Source organism: Podarcis melisellensis, assembly GCF_964234715.1.
Source record: "Podarcis melisellensis genome assembly, chromosome: 2".
Lineage (NCBI taxonomy): Eukaryota > Metazoa > Chordata > Lepidosauria > Squamata > Lacertidae > Podarcis > Podarcis melisellensis.
The window spans coordinates 113939737-113960351 of record NC_138529.1 but is presented as its reverse complement, the minus strand read 5'-3'; the positions used below and the strand labels follow the sequence as shown (position 1 = coordinate 113960351).

At 47.6% G+C, this 20615-nt stretch overlaps 2 protein-coding genes across 7 annotated transcripts in view; both read right to left on the bottom strand.

Moving 5' to 3' along the window:
• Positions 1-34: 34 nt before the first annotated feature.
• The window catches only part of LOC309364471 (uncharacterized protein), a 50819-nt gene continuing 30238 nt past the window's right edge, over positions 35-20615 (bottom strand). The window contains exons 1-4 of one of the 6 annotated variants that reach the window (XM_081901812.1): positions 8790-8847; positions 5194-5943; positions 4043-4166; positions 35-2356 (exon numbers count right to left, since the gene is read on the bottom strand). In XM_081901812.1, coding sequence (XP_081757938.1) covers positions 1080-2356; positions 4043-4166; positions 5194-5928 — 2136 coding nt within the window. In that variant the 5' untranslated portion in view covers positions 5929-5943; positions 8790-8847 and the 3' untranslated portion in view covers positions 35-1079. Of the gene's footprint in view, positions 2357-4042; positions 4167-5193; positions 5944-6078; positions 7510-8789; positions 8848-20615 lie in introns of those variants that run through there. The other 5 variants (XM_081901813.1, XM_081901809.1, XM_081901810.1 and 2 more) reach the window with 5 other exon arrangements.
• LOC309364883 (uncharacterized protein) overlaps positions 14601-20615 on the bottom strand; it is a 20317-nt gene continuing 14302 nt past the window's right edge. The window contains exons 2-3 of the mRNA XM_081902855.1: positions 18365-18551; positions 14601-16322 (exon numbers count right to left, since the gene is read on the bottom strand). Coding sequence (XP_081758981.1) covers positions 15019-16322; positions 18365-18464 — 1404 coding nt within the window. The 5' untranslated portion in view covers positions 18465-18551 and the 3' untranslated portion in view covers positions 14601-15018. The remainder of the gene's footprint in view (positions 16323-18364; positions 18552-20615) is intronic.

The window sequence follows — 20615 nt, the reverse complement described above, 5'->3', positions numbered from 1 at the left end:
ATCCCTAGTATGAATTCTTCCAGCATTTACATTTAAAGCACCATCGTCAATCCCTTGTGTTCCAGCTCAAAATCTGACCCTGCAAGATTTGCAGTCAGTCTATGCCTGTTCTAGCTGGGAAGGTCAGAGGTAGAGCAACTGCTTTGCATGCAGGTTGCAGGATCAATACCCGACATCTCCAGGCAGGCCAGGAAGGTGCCTGAATCCCTGCAGAGCCACTGCTAGTCAGTGTGAAAAACGGGTGATTCAAGGATGGGTGTTAATAGTACAGGTTCAGAGCCATCGCAAACGGGTCACTGACAACAGCTTGGTCTTTTTTAAAGTTCCTGAAAAGGGTAAATCTGGACTAATGGGGGGTTGGGTGGGGATATGGGCTGGCATAAGGTGAGGAGCGCTTAAGGTAAAGGTAAAGGTAAAGGTACCCCTGCCCGTACGGGCCAGTCTTGCCAGACTCTAGAGTTGTGCGCTCATCTCACTCTATAGGCCGGGAGCCAGCGCTGTCCGCAGACACTTCCGGGTCACGTGGCCAGCGTGACAAGCTGCATCTGGAGAGCCAGCGCAGCACACGGAATGCCGTTTACCTTCCCGCTGGTAAGCGGTCCCTATTTATCTACTTGCACCCGGAGGTGCTTTCGAACTGCTAGGTTGGCAGGCGCTGGGACCGAACGACGGGAGCACACCCCGCTGCGGGGATTCGAACTGCCGACCATGCGATCGGCAAGTCCTAGGCGCTGAGGTTTTACCCACAGCACCACCCGCGTCCCTGAGGAGCGCTTATCCCACCGTAAACAACCATCTGGAAGCACCCAATTCTGAGCTAGAAATAGGAAGTTGCCTTATCCCAAGTCAGACCCCTGGTTCATTTAGCTCAGTGACCTGGCAGTGGTTCTCAAAGGTTTCAGACAAGACAGTCAGAGCCCTGCCTGGCAACACCGGGGATTGAACCAAGGACCACCTGCGAGCGAGGCAGGTGCTCTACAACAGCCCTTCCTAAGCTAGACAGGCCCATGGTCTCTGACTTGGTCTCCTACAAGCCTGTGAGAAGAGCAGGTCTCAACCTTTGTCCGCAATGCAAGCACTCAAGAGGTGGTCTCTCTCGAGTGGATTCTCTTGTGTCGTCTAAGGGATGCTTTGTGGCCGAAGCTCTGCCCACAATCCGAGCACTCGTAGGGCTTCTCGCCTGTGTGGACCCTCCTGTGATTGACAAGGTTGGAGTTCGTGCTGAACTTCTGCCCACAATCCATGCACTGATAGGGCTTCTCTCCCGTGTGCACCCTCTTGTGATTGACAAGGTTGGAGCTTGTGCTGAAGCTTTTCCCACACTCGGCGCACTCAAAGGGTTTCTCTCCCGTGTGCGTTCTCTCGTGGATGAGAAGCTTGGACCGGCTGATGAAGCTCTTCCTGCAGTAGCTGCACTTGTGGGTTTCTTCCCCGGCTTGGGTTTTCTTCCCCGTGTGAAGCCTTTCGTGTTTCCGGAGGTAAGAGCTCGAGATGAAGCTTTTCCCGCACTCTGCGCACTCGTACGGCTTCTCCCCGGTGTGGGTTCGCCCGTGTATAATGAGGTCTGCTTTCTGATTGAAGCTCTTGCCGCACTCCAGGCACTCGTACGGCTTCTCTCCCGTGTGCGTCCGGATGTGGATGACGAGCTGGGGCCTGTGGACGAAGCTCTGCCCGCACTCGGAGCACTTATACGGCTTCTCTCCCGTGTGCACCCTTTTGTGAGTGATGAGGTTGGAGCTGGAGGTGAAGCTTTTCCCGCACATCGGACACTCATAAGGCTTCTCTCCCGTGTGGGTTCTCTCGTGTACGATAAGGGAGGCCTTGTCACTGAAGCTCCGCCCACAGTCCGAGCATTTGTACGGCTTCTCGCCCGTGTGGACCCTTGTGTGCTTCATAAGGTTGCAGTTGGTGCTGAAGCACTTGCCGCACTCCGAGCACTTGTACGGCTTCTCCCCGGTGTGGGTCCTCTCGTGGATAATCATGTGCGCACTGTTGTTGGAGATCTTCCCGCAGTAGGTGCACGTGTATAGCTTCTGCATCTTCTGGTTCCGAGGGAAATCAAAGCTCCGGCGCAAAACGCTGCCCCAGTCAGAGCCTGTCCTTTTCCTCTTCGCCTTCTGGCTTCCCTCGGGGAAGGTGCTTCCTCTGTTGCTCTCATCACAAATAAAAGCTTGGACCTCTGCTGAGTTCTCCCGGTGGCTTTCTTGATTCTGTTGATCCCCTGGCATCTCTCCCAACCCACAAACCTGGAAAAATTTCCCATTGAGTCTTGCCAAGGACACTCCGCTGATGCCCACTTGTGGGTGTCTTTCAAAGGGGAAGGACTCGCCCCCATTCTCATACGCTTGGTTGCTGCCTGCCGGAACAAAGAGAGAATCAAAAACTCACCTCTACTCCACACTGGAGGAAAAACCCTCAAAGCTGCAAATTGGATCAATTATCAAAGCTATTTTATACTGCCACACTCATTTAGGAACACAGGAAGCTTCCTTATAATGAGTCAGAATATTTGTGGGAAAAACAGAAGCTTTTTTACTACAAATTTTAGTAGTACCAGAAATTACCAGAAATACCAAAGGAGTGGAAGAGACTGTTTTATGTACACTACAACAACTGTGCAAATGCTACTTGCTCAAAGATGGAAGGAAGATAAACTACCTACAAAGGAAGAATGGCTGACAAAGATGGTGGAGTATGCTGAAATGGCCAAAATGACCGGGAAGATCAGAGATCAAGAAGATAACAAATAGAATAAAGAATAAAAGAATAGGGGAAGTGTACAAGTTATTTAAAAGAACATTGTAAACAATTATCCGGACCGGGGACATTCTCAGCCTCAGTTGGAGATGCTGGGAATTGGGAGCCTTCTGCATGCCAGACAACTGCTCTACCACTAAGCTATGGCCCTTCCTTGCTTCCTTTCTGTAACTAAGCCTAACAACATGTGATTTAATTTAATACTTCTCCTTCCTCTTTCTCCATGCAAGCATGTAACACATATTTACATAAACTGTGCTTATGAATTAGTTGATGGCAGTAAAGTTTATGGAGAAGAAAACTTTAAAAGACTGTCATTTTGTTATTTTGTCGATGGGACAACTGTATTGTGGCTTCCAAAGAAGGTAGTACTATTTGTATAATCTACGGCTCACTGGCATATTGAATTTTATATGTATTTTATTTCGCATTATGGTTTTAACTTTGCTTTGTTTGCCATCCTGGCCTCTCGCAAGAGGGATGGCAGGGTCAAAGAAACAATAACAATAACAGCAATTTCAATATGCTAATTCCTTGACCTCACCAGGTAGGGCTGACAGAAAGCCTGAAGGTTTGGTACCTGTCAGCGTACAGTAGACAATATTGAGCTCAATGGACTTTGATAAAAGACAGCTTCCTGTGTTGCTGCTACTACTAATAACACTATATTCTTCTAGAAGGAAATTTAATAAACCAAATGCATTAAATAAAATACATCAATTTTAAAAAGGAACGTGGCAAAGGGCATCTAAGGCCTTTCGGTTTGCAACTGAAGCTAGAAAAGCTCTCCCTTTTCTAGATGATGCTCGGCCTCTCCTAGTCAACCAGAGCAGCCACTTGCTCCATGTTGTATCAAGCTCTGAAAATGGAATGAGAGATCTAAAGGGCAGAGACCCGGGTGCCACTCAAGGCTTTCCTCCCAATGCAAACGGCAGCTGCAGGAGAGCTGACAGCAACCCACCCCTTGAAAATGTTATTTGCATTAACACACACACACACACACAAAAACACAGGCGCGGTAAATAAATGCGAAGAGGCATTTCATATCACATCTGGGTCTGAGAAAAGGAGGGTGAAAGTTGGGCTTTCCCCCCACAATAGCATTCCCCCAAATTGATCCCTTCAGGTAATGCTGGCTGCAGATGATGGGAGTTGCAGCTCAAAATCCCTCGAAGACACTAGATTGGGAAGTGGCTTTTTCAGAGCTTTCACTGTCAAAAGCAGTCTGATAATTTCGCCACAGAAATTGCAAAACGACCAAAGGATCCAGACCCCTATCCCTTACCCAGAAAGCTGGCCTCCTCTTCACTCTCCTCCTCAACCTCTGCAGAGAGATGAATGTTTGCTGTGTCAAACAGATCTTGTTCGGACTTTGGGGAATTAGCAATATCTTCTGCAGGCCAAGACACCTGGAACAGAAACACGGGTGCAAATCCAGATTTATTTATTTAAAATTTGTATACTGCAGGTCCCAGGATAAAATTACAAATATATATATATATATATATATATATATATATATATATATATATATATATATATATATATAAATAATATTTTGTTTTTATATATATATAAAAACAAAAAATACATAATGAAAACAAAAACAGCCCAATAGCCCCCACAACACATTGGAAGGCAGATTAGTGGAGACACTGCTGTATTTCGATAAACAGCATCTGAATAGCACTTTAGACCACAATCCTATACACACCTACCAGGAAGCGAGTCCCACTGATCTTGTATAAATAAATGGCTTATTCCTTTCCATGTTTAATAAGCCAAGGTACAATCACCTGTCCTGAACATGGGCATCATCTCAACAAACATTACAACAATCTTACACTGCAGATGGGAGTGTTGAAACCACAAGAAAAATCTAGATCCCCCCCCCCCACCGGGGAGCAAACAGCATTATAGACAGGGTGGGGGAGCAATTTAGATCAGGAAGACGGTGGTGATAGGAAGGAAACCTCCTTCGCCACAGCTGCTATGCTGATGAAAACCAAAGTCCCCTGAAGATGCTTTGAATGCCTCCAGGTGTTTGCTCTAATAAGCCTTTTTTTTAAGGATTAGAGAGAAATGCAGTGAGGAGGATAGGCCTGTCAATGAATCTTTGTCACTATAGCTCAGGGGTGCTCAATCTTTTTCCTAAGGGGGCCAGATTTGATGAACTTCATGAGTTGTTGGGCTTTTTTAAGGTTGAAGTTGTTGACCGTTTTTTTTAGGATCTTACCCCAAATTTGCTGAACTTTTTTTAGAACCCAGAGAAGGAACTGCCTGTGGGGGCTGGATTAAACTGACTGGCGGGCCGGATTAGGCTCCCAAAACGGGCTTTGGATGTGCCTGCTATAGCTAAACAGAACCTCCGTGTCTAGAGGCACTGGACCTGTGACCATGAGATGCTGGAGACCCAGGTGAGAGGAGGGCACGTACCTTTCCCGGAAGCCCCTCGGTGTCTTGCAGCTGCAGCAGGAAGTCCTCAGCGAGGGCCGCCGCCTGGGCGCAGGTCTCTGGCCTGCCTCCCTTGACCCAGCTCTGCATTTCCGCAGGCAGGATGGTCAGGAACTGCTCCAGGACCAGCAGCTCCACCATCTCTTCCTTGGTGCGCCTCTCTGGCTTCAGCCACCGGGAGCAAAGTTCCTGGAGCCGAAGCCAGGCCTCTCGGGGCCCCTCAGCCTCCTGGTAGCAGAACCGCCGGAAGCTCTGCCGCTCCATCTCCGACCTCATGTTGGCGTCTTCTTCCTCCTCGTCCAGGATCTCCTCCTTCACTTTCACAGAGGAAATCTGCTCCCCTCCTTCCTCGTGTGCCTCCCCACTCCGGTCTGGCAGGGTCTGGTCTGTCCCCCCTGCTCTCCCACTGGGCCACCGACTGGCATCCGCAGCTCCCCTGAAGGAGGCCGGGATGACACCATCTCCGGAGAGGGGAGGACTGGGAGCCTGTGGGGTTTCCCACCGTGAACGAGGGGGGTGCATCGTCTTCAGGAAATCCTGCCACTGGGCATCCCAGTGCTGCTGCAGCTCCTCCTCCTCTGACTCCTGCTTAATTTGATGTAAATCTGCTTGAGACAGAAGGTCCCTGACGGTCCCAACTTGGCCCACAGGAGATTTTTTCCCTTTGGATTCCAGTCTCGCCCTTTGAATGGGTCTCCTTGGCCCCTTCTCTTCCATTTGTACGCTGCCCTGCTGGAAAAGAAATCAACACAAAGTAAAGTAACAGTATAGAATAAAACTCAAGAATAAAAACAAAAGCATATTTTTTAACCATTACAGTGGTGCCTTGGGTTACATTGCCTTCGGGCTACGTAACCTTCTGATTACCTTTGGGTTACTTCCTGGTTTCGACGCTCGCACATACGCAGAAGCGCTAAACCACACAGCGCGCATGCGCATGGGCAGTGCCTTGGCCTGAGGAAACTTTGGGTTGCAGATGAGCCTCCAGAATGGATTATGTCTGCAACCCGAGGTTCCACTGTAGTCAGTTTTTGAAATATATTATTACTCCTAATTCTTATGTTCAGGCTGTGAATGACAATGTCACCCAAATGGCCCCACCCATGCACAAGAGGAAGTTATCCAGACCTGGGGAAACCCCAAGGTTTATGGAAGTACAAATAATATTTGGGGGTGGGAGAACCAAGGCAGTAGGAGGGAAATCCAAAAACAACCCAGTGAGAGGACTGAGCATGTTCAGTGGACAGGGAATGCTGATCCAGGCTGCAACTTCTAGCATGTTGGAAAAGAAACAACAGATCTTTCTATAGGGTTAAGGCTGTGACAGACCCACCTAACATTTAAAGTATATGACTTCACCCAAGAAACCCAAGTTCTTAAGGGTGCTGGGAACTGTAGCAATAACCTACCGTTCCCATGATTTTCTGGGGGAAGCCACGTGCTTTAAATGTATGGTGTCTGCACAGCCTAAGAAACAAACAAAGAGAAGGAATATTGACCAACAAAATCAAATAACCCACTTCATGTGGCCTGCTAGTCCCTGTGGTTTCCATCTCTTGGTCTCATCATGTGATGAACCTCTCTGTCTGTCCCAGAGAGAGATAGAGGTGTCTAAAGAGCCCTTAAAGGTAAAGGTAAAGGGACCCCTGACCATTAGGTCCAGTTGCGGATGACTCTGGGGTTGCGGCGCTTATCTCGCTTTATGGCCGAGGGAGCCGGTGTACAGCTTCCAGGTCATGTGGCCAGCATGACTAAGCCACTTCTGGAGAACCACAGCAGCACACAGAAACCTTCCCGCTGGAGCAGTACCTATTTATCTACTTGCACTTTGACGTGCTTTCGAACTGCTAGGTTGGCAGGAGCAGGGACCGAGCAATGGGAGATCACCCCGTTCAAACTGCCAACCATCTGATCGGTAAGCTCTAGGCTCTGTGGTTTTGACCACAGCACCACCCGCGTCCCTTAAAGAGCCCTTAGAGAGATCCTTTAAACTCCAATCTCAGCAGGAATCAGCACAGTGCTGAAATGGGATAGAAGCCCTGATCTGGAGATAAATGATCCCTCTGGCTGCTCTTTAAAGAGGATTTCTAAAGAACAATCAGAAGGGTCTTTTTTCTTAGAACTCATTGCTAATTCAGCAGGGTCTTCTTGTGCTCTTATTTTTCCCCACCCCAGAACTGGGGTTGGAAGGTCTAAACATGCTGATTGTGTTTGCAAGACTTGCATGTATGCTAGATGGCATGTCTGGTGAGTGTGTGCAGCACCTCTGGCGTGTGTGCATGTGACTTTATGGTCTGCATCTCTTTTCTGTGTGCGCATGCATGCACATACATTGGCCACAGAACTCACTGGAATGTGGCCTCCCAGAATCAATGCAGCTTTAAGGCCATAAATGTTTCGTTCCTCCTGCTCTATAGGAAAGAACAATCAAATTTGACACTATCAGGAGGAGAGAACTGGATCTACAGAGTTAATGCTCTCAACATCCTATGGACACAAACTGCAATGAGATTTTCCTTTAATTGCTTTGAGATATTTTTCTGAAAAATATGAAACAGTATAGAAATGAGTAATAATCTGAAAATGAATAGCTAATTTCAATTTCGCCTTCCTCAGTCTTTTACAATACTGTCTTCAACGTTTTTATTATCAGTAATTCATTTCCATATGCCACACTTCTTAAGAATCCTCCTTTCCTCTGCATTCTCAAAACCGTCACCCACTTCAACTCTTTGTCTGAAAACTCAGCCATATTACTGGGGAAGGTGGAAGATAAAACCTTTAACAAAACATGCTTTAAGGCTCTCTCACTTATCTACACGCAGACACACTAGCTTTGATAGCTTGGGGGAAAGTTCAGGTGTGTTCTCCAGGGAATGGATCTATCAGCTGTTTTATTAGCCCTGACTAATAAAGGCACAGTGTACCTTGATTTGAGACAGGTAAAATATGCCATTTCCTTGCTAAATGAATCGGATGGACATCATTGCCACAAGATGCGACGATGGTGGTGACAAAGAGAGCTTTCAAAGGCGATCAGACCAATTCACCAAGGAGGGCGATAGATTTATCAATGGCACTGGCAGAGGAAGGGGGGCAGGAATAGTGGCCTGCAAAGGGTGTCAGGGGGCTGCAGAGTGAGAGGGGCACCTTCCTGTTGTACTGCTCTTCCATTCCCCCCCCTGCCTCCCCTTCCCTCTCCCCCGTGGGGAGGACCGTGGACGAGGACGGGGCTCCCTGCTGAGGGACAGGGAGAGGGGCGGCAAAAGCCCCAGCTACGCCGCTGATCCGTGAGCGACTATATGCATCGTCCATCGCGAAGCAGCAGCTGCCTTGGACCCCTCATTCTGCCCCTTGAGCTCAGGACTGAAGGGAGCAGCTCCCCAGGGTCTCCGGCAGGGTCCGTGCCAGCCTGAGCCAGAGATGTTTGCCCCTGTGCCCTCCTGCAGATGCCCTGCCCCTCAGCTGCGCCCCTTCCCCTTCCTGCCCGATTGGGGGGCGCCCTGCAGCCTCTGACTCCACTCGGGGCCTGATCCTGCCAGGCCCACCTGCTCTCCCCCCCCCCCCGCCTCCTGCACCTCGGACTCCTCGCTCCGTCCCTGCACCGGAATCCGGCTCCTCTCCGGGGAAACTCGGCAGGCCCACCTGCTCTCCTCCGCTCTCCTCGGCGGGGACAGGAAAGTGCAGCCGCTCTCGAGTCCCCCTGGCTGGCCCCGTTTCCTGCCTCTCTGGGCATCGGAGCTCGCTGGCTGTGGGTTGGGCCCTGGGAGGCTGCGAGGCTGGATGCGCCCCCTTGCGCTGTCCCTCAAAATTTATTGTATCATTGGAATATACCTGGCATCTTATATGCTATCCAGAATGTTGCATAAATAAGTCTCCTTGTGATCCGATGTGCAGTCACTGGTTTCCTCATCAGTAAATATTTTCAGAAAGCTGGGACGATGCCACCCTGCAGCTGTCAACTTTCAGATTTGAAAATAAGGGATCAGCAGACTGGAAAATAAGGGATCAGCAGCCTCACCTGTCCCGGGGCAGTCTACTCTACAGGATACCTAACAATCCGGGATAGCAGCGGGAAATGGCGCTGGAAAAAAGGAATTTCCCGCAAAAAAAGGGAAGGTTGACAGCTATGCCTGCAGCCCGAATGGGTAGCTGGAGGAGGCAGTCCAGTTCCCAGCTCTGCTGGTTGGGATCATGCAATCACTTAGCTCCAGCAACCGACGTTTCCAAACCCTCCAACATTTCTCTCATGAAAATAGGAACATCCCTTTCCATAAATATAATTTTCCTATTTATACACCACACATCTTATTACGTTGCCCCAGCCACTCTGGGCAGTTTCCAACATATATAAAAAACATAATAAAACAATAAACGTTAAAAAACTTTCCTATAGAGGATTGCCTTCAGGGGGCCGGGGTTGGATAACTCCATTCTAAACAGTGGCACTTGGAGGGTTTCTCTTTCCCTGCTTTTTCTTTCGCTGCCTCTGGTCTCCTGCATCCATTTAGCAGAGGAGGAGAGTGGTTTTGGCCTTATACTTCTCCACCCCCCACCCCACCCCCAATATAACCAAAAACACCAGGAGACACACACTCCCATTTTGGAGTGAGGACCAAAAAAATTAAAATCGTTTTATTATTTTATTACTTATTTTTGCAGTTCAATCTACCGTATCTTTAAATTTTATTGTTTATAGTCTGTGGCCACCACAATACGAGCACAAATCACACAGCTGCAAAACAAAAGACATTGCATGCACCAGACCAGGATAAATCTATAGCGTCCAAAATTTATTTTCACGGTTGTTTCAATGGGAAGGATATAGGGCAGCAGAGTCCAGGTGGTGGGGTCCAGATTACAGCTTCCATGATCCTTGACTGTCATCCCTGCTGGCTGAAGCTGATGGGAACTGGAAAACAACATCTGAGGACACCTCAATGGTTATTCTGTGTTATACAGAATCTACAAAGGATTAAGGCACTGATCCAGAAGAGAATGAACTGAGAAGAGACCCCACTGAATTATCTTGGAGCAACTGTAACTGTAGTGTGTCAGTGTGATCTGTCTGAAGTGAAACAGAGGAAGACCACTATATAATAATAACAATTTATTATTTATATCCTGCCCATCTGGCTGAGTTTCCCCAGCCACTCTGGGCGGCTCCCAATCAAGTGTTAAAAACAGTACAGCATTAATATTAAAAACACCAACACTTTGAAGTGTGCTCGGAAATGTACTGGGAGCCAATGCAGATCTCTCAGGACCGGTGTTATGTGGTCCTGGCGGCCACTAAATGTTAATAAGCAGAAACCTGTGCAGAAACAGAGACAATACTGCTCATGTGAAAGAAAAACGTTTCGTAAGAAACTATAAGAGAATTCAAGTGAGAACGTGCCCGTGTTTGAATAAGCAGAAGATTGTACAGTGGTACCTCGGGTTACATACACTTCAGGTTACAGACGCCTCTTCTATTCTTCTCAGTTATATGATTATGAAAGTAAAGCTCTTTTGAATAGCAAGAGTCTGGCCACTGTATAGTCTGTAAAAAGGAGCTATCACCTAGAATAGCTATTTGGCTTCCTAGCTATAAGCTACTCTGTTACTTTGGATATCATAAAAATTCAAAGACAGACAGACTTTAATGTTGTATACAGTGTAAGGTTGGGGAATTGAGAGGTGGGGAGAGCGAGCGGGGGGGGGAGGGGTAGTACACTTTCATTATTTTACGAAGTTCATATGCAAGGTGTTTGTGTCAGTGTGACATGGGTAGCTTCTCTTCCTTTTCATTTATTAGTTTTCTTTGGCAGTGAGAAAGATTGGGGGCCCCACGGCACAGTTGGTCCTAAGCTTCTTCAAAATTGCATGACTTATTTGCAACTGCTGTTGCTGCTGCTTCTCCTAGCCATCTCCAGCAAGAACACACTGGCTTCTCAAGTTTAAGCTTCCTTCCGTGAGAGCTCTGCAGCCTATGCCTCCAGCGATGAGTTATGAGGAAAGATCCAGCCTCCTCTGATGCTTTTGTCAGAGTGGAACCTCTTGCCTAAGTCTAAGAGAAACTTACCTTTATAGTATTTTTTTTACAATGCATTCAAGCACAGCATTATATGTACATTAAGCTTATAGCACTTGTTCCCTTCCAAGTAACAATGACACTTACAAGCAGGTTGTCACGTTCTTTTTCTATGTCTGCTTTGTATGCCCCAATGTTCTCTCTCTTTCCCCTCAAATGCTCCAGGCAACCACAGATGAGTGTCTAAAGAGAAACCAAAAGCTCAGAGTTTGGGGGTGGGGTGAAGCCTTGAACATCAGGTTGCCTCCTAGTGCCTGGGGGGCAAGCTATTAGATTTCTATTTGGTAAGTGTTGTAGGAGTTTTAAGGTTTTTTAGCTGTATATTTAAAAAACAAGGCTCTTGTCAGTCTACATCCCAATCCCAAAGAAGGGCAGTGCCAAAGAATGTTCCAACTTCCGCACAATTGCGCTCATTTCACACGCTAGGAAGGTTATGCTTAAAATTCTACAAGGCAGGCTTAAGCAGTATGTGGACTGAGAACTCCCAGAAGTGAAAGCTGGATTTCGAAGGGGCAGAGGAACCAGAAACCAAATTGCAAACATGCTGGATTATGGAGAAAGATAGAGTTGATGAAAAACATCTACTTCTGCTTCATTGACTACACAAAAGCATTTGACTGTGTCGACCTCAGCAAACTATGGCAAGTTCTTAAAGAAATGGGAGTGCCTGATCACCTCATCTGTCTCCTGTGTGTTACGGAAAAATCTAGGTGTGAGGCTGCTCAGTCACCCAGCTCGTCGGGCGGAGCCTGCGGGTCCCTTGAGGAATAAAGGAAGGAGTCCAGCCATCAACTGGAGCAAATAGCTGTAAACCAAATTTTATTGCGCAACAGGTTGAAAGAGGAATTTTGAGCATGGGGTGACAAAGACTTTTAAAACTTCCCCACGATATCCCAGAATACCGTTTCTAGAGCATCATTGCTATATCATTGTTACAACACTGACATGTCACAAAAGGGGAGGGGTAGACAGCGGTTACACTAGTCTAACCTTGGCAAACATGTCCAGACAAGTCATTGATACAAGATTAGCATAAGCATGCCCATGTCAGGGCAAGACTCAGGTATAAGATTAGCATAGGCAAACACCACTGAAGGCCCATCACTCAAAGTACAATAGAACTTCCTTTGCATGTCTGGCCCCTTGGCAAGTTTGGTGATGGGATTAGGTTTTCCTTGGCCCAGCTCAGCAATTGTCACCCCTGTACACTTCCTGGAGTCCTTTTTCAAGGGGAAAATAGCTTTGGAATGGAGGAAACTGGCAAAGGTGCCTGCTTCTTGGGAGAAAAGCAATGACAAACCTAGACAGCATCTTAAAAGGCAGAGACATCACCTTGCCAACAAAGGTCCATATAGTAAAAGCTATGGTTTTCCCAGTAGTGATGTATGGAAGTGAGAGCCGGACCATAAAGAAGGCTGATCACTGAAGAATTGATTCTTTTGAATTATGATGCTGGAGGAGACTCTTGAGAGTCCCACGGACTGCAAGAAGATCAAACCTCTCCATTCTGAAGGAAATCAGGCCTGAGTGCTCAGTGGAAGGACAGATCGTGAAGCTGAGGCTCCAATACTTTGGCCACCTCATGAGAAGAGAAGACTCCCTGGAAAAAACCCTGATGCTGGGAAAGATGGAGGGCACAAGGAGAAGGGGAACACAGAGGACTAGATGGTTGGACAGTGTTCTCAAAGCTACCAGCATGAGTTTGACCAAGCTGCGGGAGGCAGTGGAAGATAGGAGTGCCTGGCGTGCTCTGGTCCATGGGGTCACGAAGAGTCGTAAACGACTAAATAACTAAACAACAACAAACTTGCCAAATGAACCTTATATTGGCCCGTTTGACAAGACCAGCTGCCATGTTTGAGTTGTTATTTTTTGGGAGGGAGACTTAAGCATCATTTTGGGAGGCAGCAAACGGTGAGCTTTAAGAACTGTGGAGTCTGTTATCTGTCACATGAGAAACAAGGCCTGATTCCCGCCCCCACCCCTTAATCCTCTCTAGCTATTTGCTGATCCATCAACCCAGATGGAACTAAAAATATTCCTAGTTCCCCGAATTCCTGTCAAAACTGTCCCAAGGTGGTGTCAACCATAAATTTTCCCTACTATTTTGATCACATCTGACAAATTGATTCAAATAAATATTCATAAGCATGGAAATGAAAATGCTCCCCTAAGTTTCCTTGGTTGTCCACTTCCAATCTCAGCTCTTGGCAGACTGTTTCTGAACTGGGAGGCATTGGCTGGTTCCTGTCACCTGACAGCTGGAGGTTTCCAGAGAGTGCAGAGTGCTGAGGAACCAGATGCGGAGACTTCAGCTAGAGTTCAACAACACAGGTGCTTCCTATATGCAATTTGGAGACAAAGAATCCTTTATTTTCAGTCAGATTCAGAACTATTTCCTGTCTTACCTATGAATTACATTTCTGTTCCACACTCCCCTCATCAAGCCCACCACAAGATATATTGCTTTCATGCTCACAGCAACCCTGCGAGGGAGGTTTTGCATAAAGATGGTGACCAGCTTTAAGTCGCCCAATCAGCTTCACAACTGAGGAGGGATTTGAATTGTCCCCGGCATTTCTGGACCTAGATCCTTGGACTCCAGCTCCCATGAGCCCCAGCCAGCGTGGCCAACGGCTAAAGAAGACGTGAGTTGCAATATCACATCATCTGGAGGGGCTACAGGTTACCCAACAGGTCTGTTTTCAGCGCCTTGACCTTCTCCAGGCGCAGCTGCCCTTGGAACTCCCTTGTACTAGATGTGCTTTGTCCTGTAGTGCTTCTGCTGGTTGGTCTTCTTCAAGACGGAGAGGGGCTCACCACAAATGAGGCTCAAGGGAATGCCTTTCAGCTCCACAAAGAAATAGTCGTGTGTCCATCTTTTTTGAAAATGCGGCACTCCACATCTATCTTCCTCTTCTTGTGGACACATTGATTGTGTCCAGAAACAGACAATTAGGCAGACGGAGCTGTTCTCATATGGGAGTCCTATGCTGCCTATAGCCAGCCCTGGTCAGCAAAGTGTCTGCAGCTCTTTGAGCCATTGAAGTTTCTGAGCTCTTTTCAAAGGCAGCCCCAGGTAGAGTGTGCTAAAGTAACTCCTACACAATGTGGCACCAGACTTTCTTTTTTTGTAATTATCTGTTTGTTTTAAACTCTATAGCTTAAATTGTCTTGATGGTTGTTATTTTGAGAAGGGCCTCTTACGGTCACAAAGCAATGATTTTCAGTGCAACTCCATAACATTGATTGCGTCTACCCCTTTTGGGGCTACTCACACTACCCCTTTTGGTGTGGGGATCTGGATCCAGAAAAAGAGCAGACAGGGAAAGGTTAAGCAGAATTCCACCCACACCCTGCACCACCCTTAGGTGTGCTCAGCCTTCACCTGCTTCATGACTCCACCTTGCATGAGAAGGCAGGATGGAGCTGCAGGAAACAGGAAGTGGTCCTTCAACCAGCCAGGACATCTCACCATCACAGACAGATACAGTCTCCTGCTGTGGATTAAGGAGTGGCCCAGGGATGGTAGAGACAGGAGGGGAAGGGCCATGGAGAAGGGGAAGCGACAGAAGGGATGGCAAGGCTCCAGATGCTCCCTTCGACACCTCCCTTGACACCAAGGGGAGCTCCTCTTCTGGGGCTGAAAGCATTGGCGTGGTTTGATTTTGTCAGTATTGCAAGGAAGCATAGAAGGAAAGGTAAAAAACACCTAAGCGATTTATTAAAGTTTATTAAAGTATCTGTGGATTTTCCCCTGTGTGAGATTGTTGGTGTCTTCTAAGTTTCCCACTTTCACTGAAGCTCTTTCCACATTCCATACATTTAAATGGTTTCTCCCCCATGTGAGTTCGTTGGTGTATTCTAAGGTTTCCATAATGACTGAAGCTCTTTCCACATTCAATACATTTAAATGGTTTCTCCCCCGTGTGAGTTCGTTGGTGTATTCTAAGAGTTCCACTTTTGCTGAAACTCTTTCCACACTCAAAACATTCAAATGGTTTCTCTCCCGTGTGAGTTCGTTGATGTATTCTAAGTGTTCCACTACGACTGAAGCTTTTTCCACATTTAATACATTTAAATGGTTTCTCTCCCGTGTGAGTTCGTTGGTGTATTCTAAGTGTTCCACTTTCAATGAAGCTCTTTCTACATACAGTACATTTAAATGGTTTCTCTCCCGTGTGAGTTCGTTGATGTATTCTAAGTGTTCCACTACGACTGAAGCTTTTTCCACATTTAATACATTTAAATGGTTTCTCTCCCGTGTGAGTTCGTTGGTGTATTCTAAGTGTTCCACTTTCAATGAAGCTCTTTCTACATACAGTACATTTAAATGGTTTCTCTCCCGTGTGAGTTCGTTGATGTATTCTAAGTGTTCCACTACGACTGAAGCTTTTTCCACATTTAATACATTTAAATGGTTTCTCTCCCGTGTGAGTTCGTTGGTGTATTCTAAGTGTTCCACTTTCAATGAAGCTCTTTCTACATACAGTACATTTAAATGGTTTCTCCCCCGTGTGAGTTCGTTGATGTATTCTAAGTGCACCACTTTGACTGAAGCTCCTACTGCACTCCATACATTCAAATGGTTTCTCCCCTGTGTGAGTTCGTTGATGTCTTCTAAGTGTTCCACTACGACTGAAGCTCTTTTCACATACAGCACATTTAAATGATTTTTCCCCCGTGTGAGTTTGTTGGTGTCTTCTAAGTGTTCGACTTTCATTGAAGCTCTTTCCACATTCAAAACATTCAAATAGTTTCTCCCCCGTATGAGTTCCTTGATGTATTCTAAGTGCTCCACTTTCACTGTAGCTCTTTCCACATTCAATACATTTAAATGGTTTCTCCCCTGTGTAAATTTGTTGGTGTATTCTAAGTTTTCCACTTTCACTGAAGCTCTTTCCACATTCAAAACATTCAAATCGTTTATCTCCTTTTTGAGTTTGTTGTTGTATCCTCAATTTCTTTGTTCTTTCGCATAAATTCACATGTGGCTCCATAGAATTCTGACTTTCATCTTCCTCGCCTGTTTGGGAATCTGGAAGGAAAGAGAATCCTGTTAGACTTTCAAGAAAGACAAAATGGGAACTGAACACCTGTTCAAAATGGGAACTCCTGCAATGCTCCCCACGCTGCGGATGTGTTCCTGAAGGGCCGGGCACTCTGCTTTCAGGGCGCCCGACGCTCCGGGAAGCAGGCTGCTATCTGCAGCCTAGACACGGCTAGCGAAGCGCTAATCCCGAAGCTTGGGGCGTGCGGAGCTCAGCGCGCCCCAAGCTTCTGAGTGCCGGCAAGGTCTAGAGGTGCCTGCAAGGTCTAGAGCTAGGTCTCCCACGGCTAGCGGATAGCATCCTGAAGCCTGGAGAGCGAGAGGGATCGGTGCGCACCGACCCCTCTCACTCTCCAGGCTTCAGCGAAAGCCTGCATTCACTCCATAGGACGCACACACATTTTCCCTTGCTTTTTAGGAGGGAAAAAGTACGTCCTATGGTGCGAAAAAAACGGTAAGTGCTACATGTAACTGTAAAAATATTGCAATATATTGGAACCTAAGAAGAGCCTGCTGGATCAGGCAAAGGCCCACCTAGTCCAGCATCCTCTTCTCACAGAGGCCAACCACATGCCTGTGGGAAACCGGCAAGGCAAGCAGGATTGGAGCACAAGAGTCTTCTCTGCCTTCCTGTGCTTTCCAGAAACTAGTATTAAGAAGGATTATTGCCTAGACCGCAGAGCAGAGATGTCAGTCGTATCCTTTTTTTCAAGCTATCCAAGTTGCTGTCCCTCACTGTCTCCTGTAGGATAGATTCCATAGATGAACTATGCTTCTGTTGATTCATCTTTTGCAGCCCTTAAAAGCTGATAAATGTATTATGGCCAAAGCTTTTGTGGGCTGCAGTGTGACAAAGTGGACTTTTGACCAGGAAAGCTGGTGCCACTATAAACCTCTGAGTCTCTTTGTTGGCTTTGTGTACTTATTTTGAAATTTGCACCAAGGTTGTACCACAGCATCTCCATGGAAGCTTAGGGACAGACAAAATTACAGGGTGTCAGCTCTGTGAATCTCAAGCCTCTCGTGCCTCCGCTGACAGAGCCTGAGAACGCAAGAGATGTGATTAGGTTGGAATGTGAAGCAGGGGAGGAGCAGCCAAGCTGCAGCAGGAGCAAAGAACAAAGAGCAGGAAAAGGGGGTGCCGGGGGGCACAGACTGTTATCTCCGGTTTGAGCTCTGACACAGAGACCCTGGAAATAGCGTGTCTAAAAAATCGTAGGCTCAAGAGAATCTGCGAGAAGAGGGGAAAAGAAAGCGAAAGTGGGGGCTTCTTTGCTAGAGGACTCGGCAACTGCAAGCTGGAATGAACAGGCCGAAGACTGAGCTCCACAGTGATTTGTGAGTTTGAGGAATAAACCTGAGATAATTACTACTGGAGTTGCCTCGCGTCTGTGCGGGAGAACCAAGCCATTACACAGGGGCACTAAAAATTATAATCTCACTCACTCACTCACTCACTCACTCCCACAAACAACCCCAGTCTCTAAGATTTACACAATTTGCTTATAATAACAGACACTCTTGGACTTTATATGCCCAATCCTAAATGCAGAGCCTCTAGCCACAGGAATTGTGTATCATGATAACGGGTCCTTTGTCCCTTAACCCCACCAAACTGGGGAGGTGCATGCATTTCTTGTGTTTTGATGCTGGTGGAATGTATCATTCTGACCCTGTCTAAAAAAAATAAGAGTAATAGAAACAATTTAAATACATTAATTATAAATAATTATGGGAAGCATTTCTATTCCCCTTCACCCATTGTTCAGGATTGGTGTGCAACATCATTATCATCAATTATTCCTGCCGTGGAAATAACACCTAACATTTCAAAGCCTGGAGGAAGAAAATCTGCCCCCACTACTTTAGGAAAAGGATTCAAGAAACAAAAGAGCTGCTTCGGAGAAGGCCTCTCCCCTTCCTTCTTCCTGTCAGGAACTTCCTTCCATTTGTCTCCTCTCCATCTTTTCCTTTTTCTCCCTCCACCATCCATCTATTCCTGTCCCCATCTCCTCTCCCCTGGAACTCACCAGATTTCTCCAAGGGTCCTGGGAGGGAATGCTCAGAGGTTGTGGGGAGGGATGCGGGAGACAGCCTGATCAGGTCAACCGTCCATCTTCCTCCTTCCATCCTGGCCAGGGTTGCATGTTCAGTCTCAGCTAGGTTTGCAGGTTCAGCTTCCTGAAGAGCGCAGAATCCAGAGCAAGTTGCAGCTGCCTGGGAGGGAGGGAGGGAGGGAGGGAAGAAGCAGCCAAGGGAGTCTGAGAGCCCCTGCAGGGATTCTCCTGCCCAAGACATTCCGCTGCCCCTGAAGAAGCCCCAACTGGACACCCCCTTCCCAAAAGCCTCCACCCATTTTCAAACACCTTTGGCAAGTCCTTTCACCTGCCTGTCCCACCTCCCTTCCTAAGGCTGGCATGGTATGTACATTAGTGGCCTGAGAGTAGATCCCTTGGAACTTAAGAGTTAATCTGCAAAGGACTGCTCTGAATACATGGGTGGCCCTTGCATGGAGAAGAAGGAAGCCCCTTGCTTGCATCAGGACCCCCTGGGAGAGGCGGTGGATCCGCCCACTGCTTCCTCTGCTCTCGCTGCCTCCTCCTCTGTCCTCCTGTCCTGCAAACACCCTTTGCTCTTGTTCCTCAGGGGAGAGAGGCAGAAAGAGCCTTCAAACCCATCCCTTTCCTCCTCTGCAGCCCAATGAGAGGGGAAGGAGCTGCAGTGCGTGGTTCACTGCAGATACACACATGGTAAACACTGCGATTGTGAATGAACATGTCCTCCGCCTTCCATGTGGTGGGAGGGGGGGTTAAAAGTGGTGAGGAGACCCCCTCCCCTCCAGTCCTTTTGGGAAACAGGAGCTTTGGTCAGGAGTAAACAAGTTAGATGGCAAGTTCACAAGAGAAGCACTTTGGAGCACTGCTTGCTCTTACTATGCGTTTGGACCTAGAGGACAACATACACGTTTACACCACGTGATATCTTAAAGAGAGCACTTCTTTAAAACCTATTTTGACTGTTATTCTTTACATATCTATACTGCCCTTCCTCCAAAGATAACAGGGCAGCATACAATAGAAAAAACACAGAGATGTATAGCAGAGTAAGAAATAAAAACGACACCCCCCCAATGCAGTTGCGAAGTCCATAGATTGCGTGGGAGAAGAGAAAGGCTTTCGCCTGGTACCTAAGGAAGGAAGGAAGGAAGCCGGACACTGAGGCCCTCCTCCGAGGGGTCTTCTGCTGGGGTATAAATATTAAAATTAATCCTATTATTAAGGCGATCGTGGCCAGCAATGCCCACCCCTCTCCCCTTTCCCACCTCCTCGCCTGCAACTCCCTTTGCACCAGATCCCTGCAGGCTGAAGCTTCTCCCCCACTCCCCTCCAGGCCCCCTTTAAGAGAACAGCTCCCTTCCCTCCCTTCTCTTCTTCCCGCCCGGATCTTGTGCAGGGCCCCCTCTCCCGTCCGGGGGCTTCTCATCCTGGACCCCCTCGCAAAGCCCCTTCCCTCCTTCCCCGCCATTGGCTTTGCACTCACCCGACATCCTGGGCAGCGGGGGCGGGAATGGGAGCCCCCGCGTGGGAGGCAGGGAGTGAGGGCGCTTAATTAGGAGGCTTGATTAGGAAGAAGCCGCCTCCGCCGGATGCAGCCTCCCTTCCCGCCTCCTCCCCTCCCTCCCTCCTTTGCAAGCTCCAATTTTATCTCTGCTGGTGAAGCCGGAAGTGGAGGCAACTCTGAGGAGGAAGGAGAAGTTTGTTTCCACGCTCAGCCTCTTGTCTGTTATTTGATAATTGGGGGAAGGAAAACCTCGTAGCACCCAACCAATGGAGATAAGAGGGAGGGAACGTGTGCATAGGGAATATAAGCTCATTCTTTGCCCCAGCTGGACTGTGCCTGCTTTGGCTCTCAGCTCTTGCAAGAATATATTGTCCTCACTGCTTCACCAGTTTTGCTCAGATTGCATTTTAAGGAGCAAGTTCAAGGGTCTTGTTATAGGAAAATCCTTGGGCTCACCTGGATTACCAAACAAAGACGCCAGCCAGGAATATAGGAGCAAAGCAGCAGCCAGGAGGCCTGATCTTTATTTTTAAAAAACTACTGCAACAGGACTTCCACCCACCACCAGGAAGAAAGCCCAGAACAAAGTATGGCTCCCACTTTGATCAGTTTTACAGAGATACCCACAACACCCCTAAAATTACATCATGGATACATTACAAATTACATCACAAATTGGGAGGGTCTGGCGACAGAAACCTGAGCATCAGGGCTTGCCCC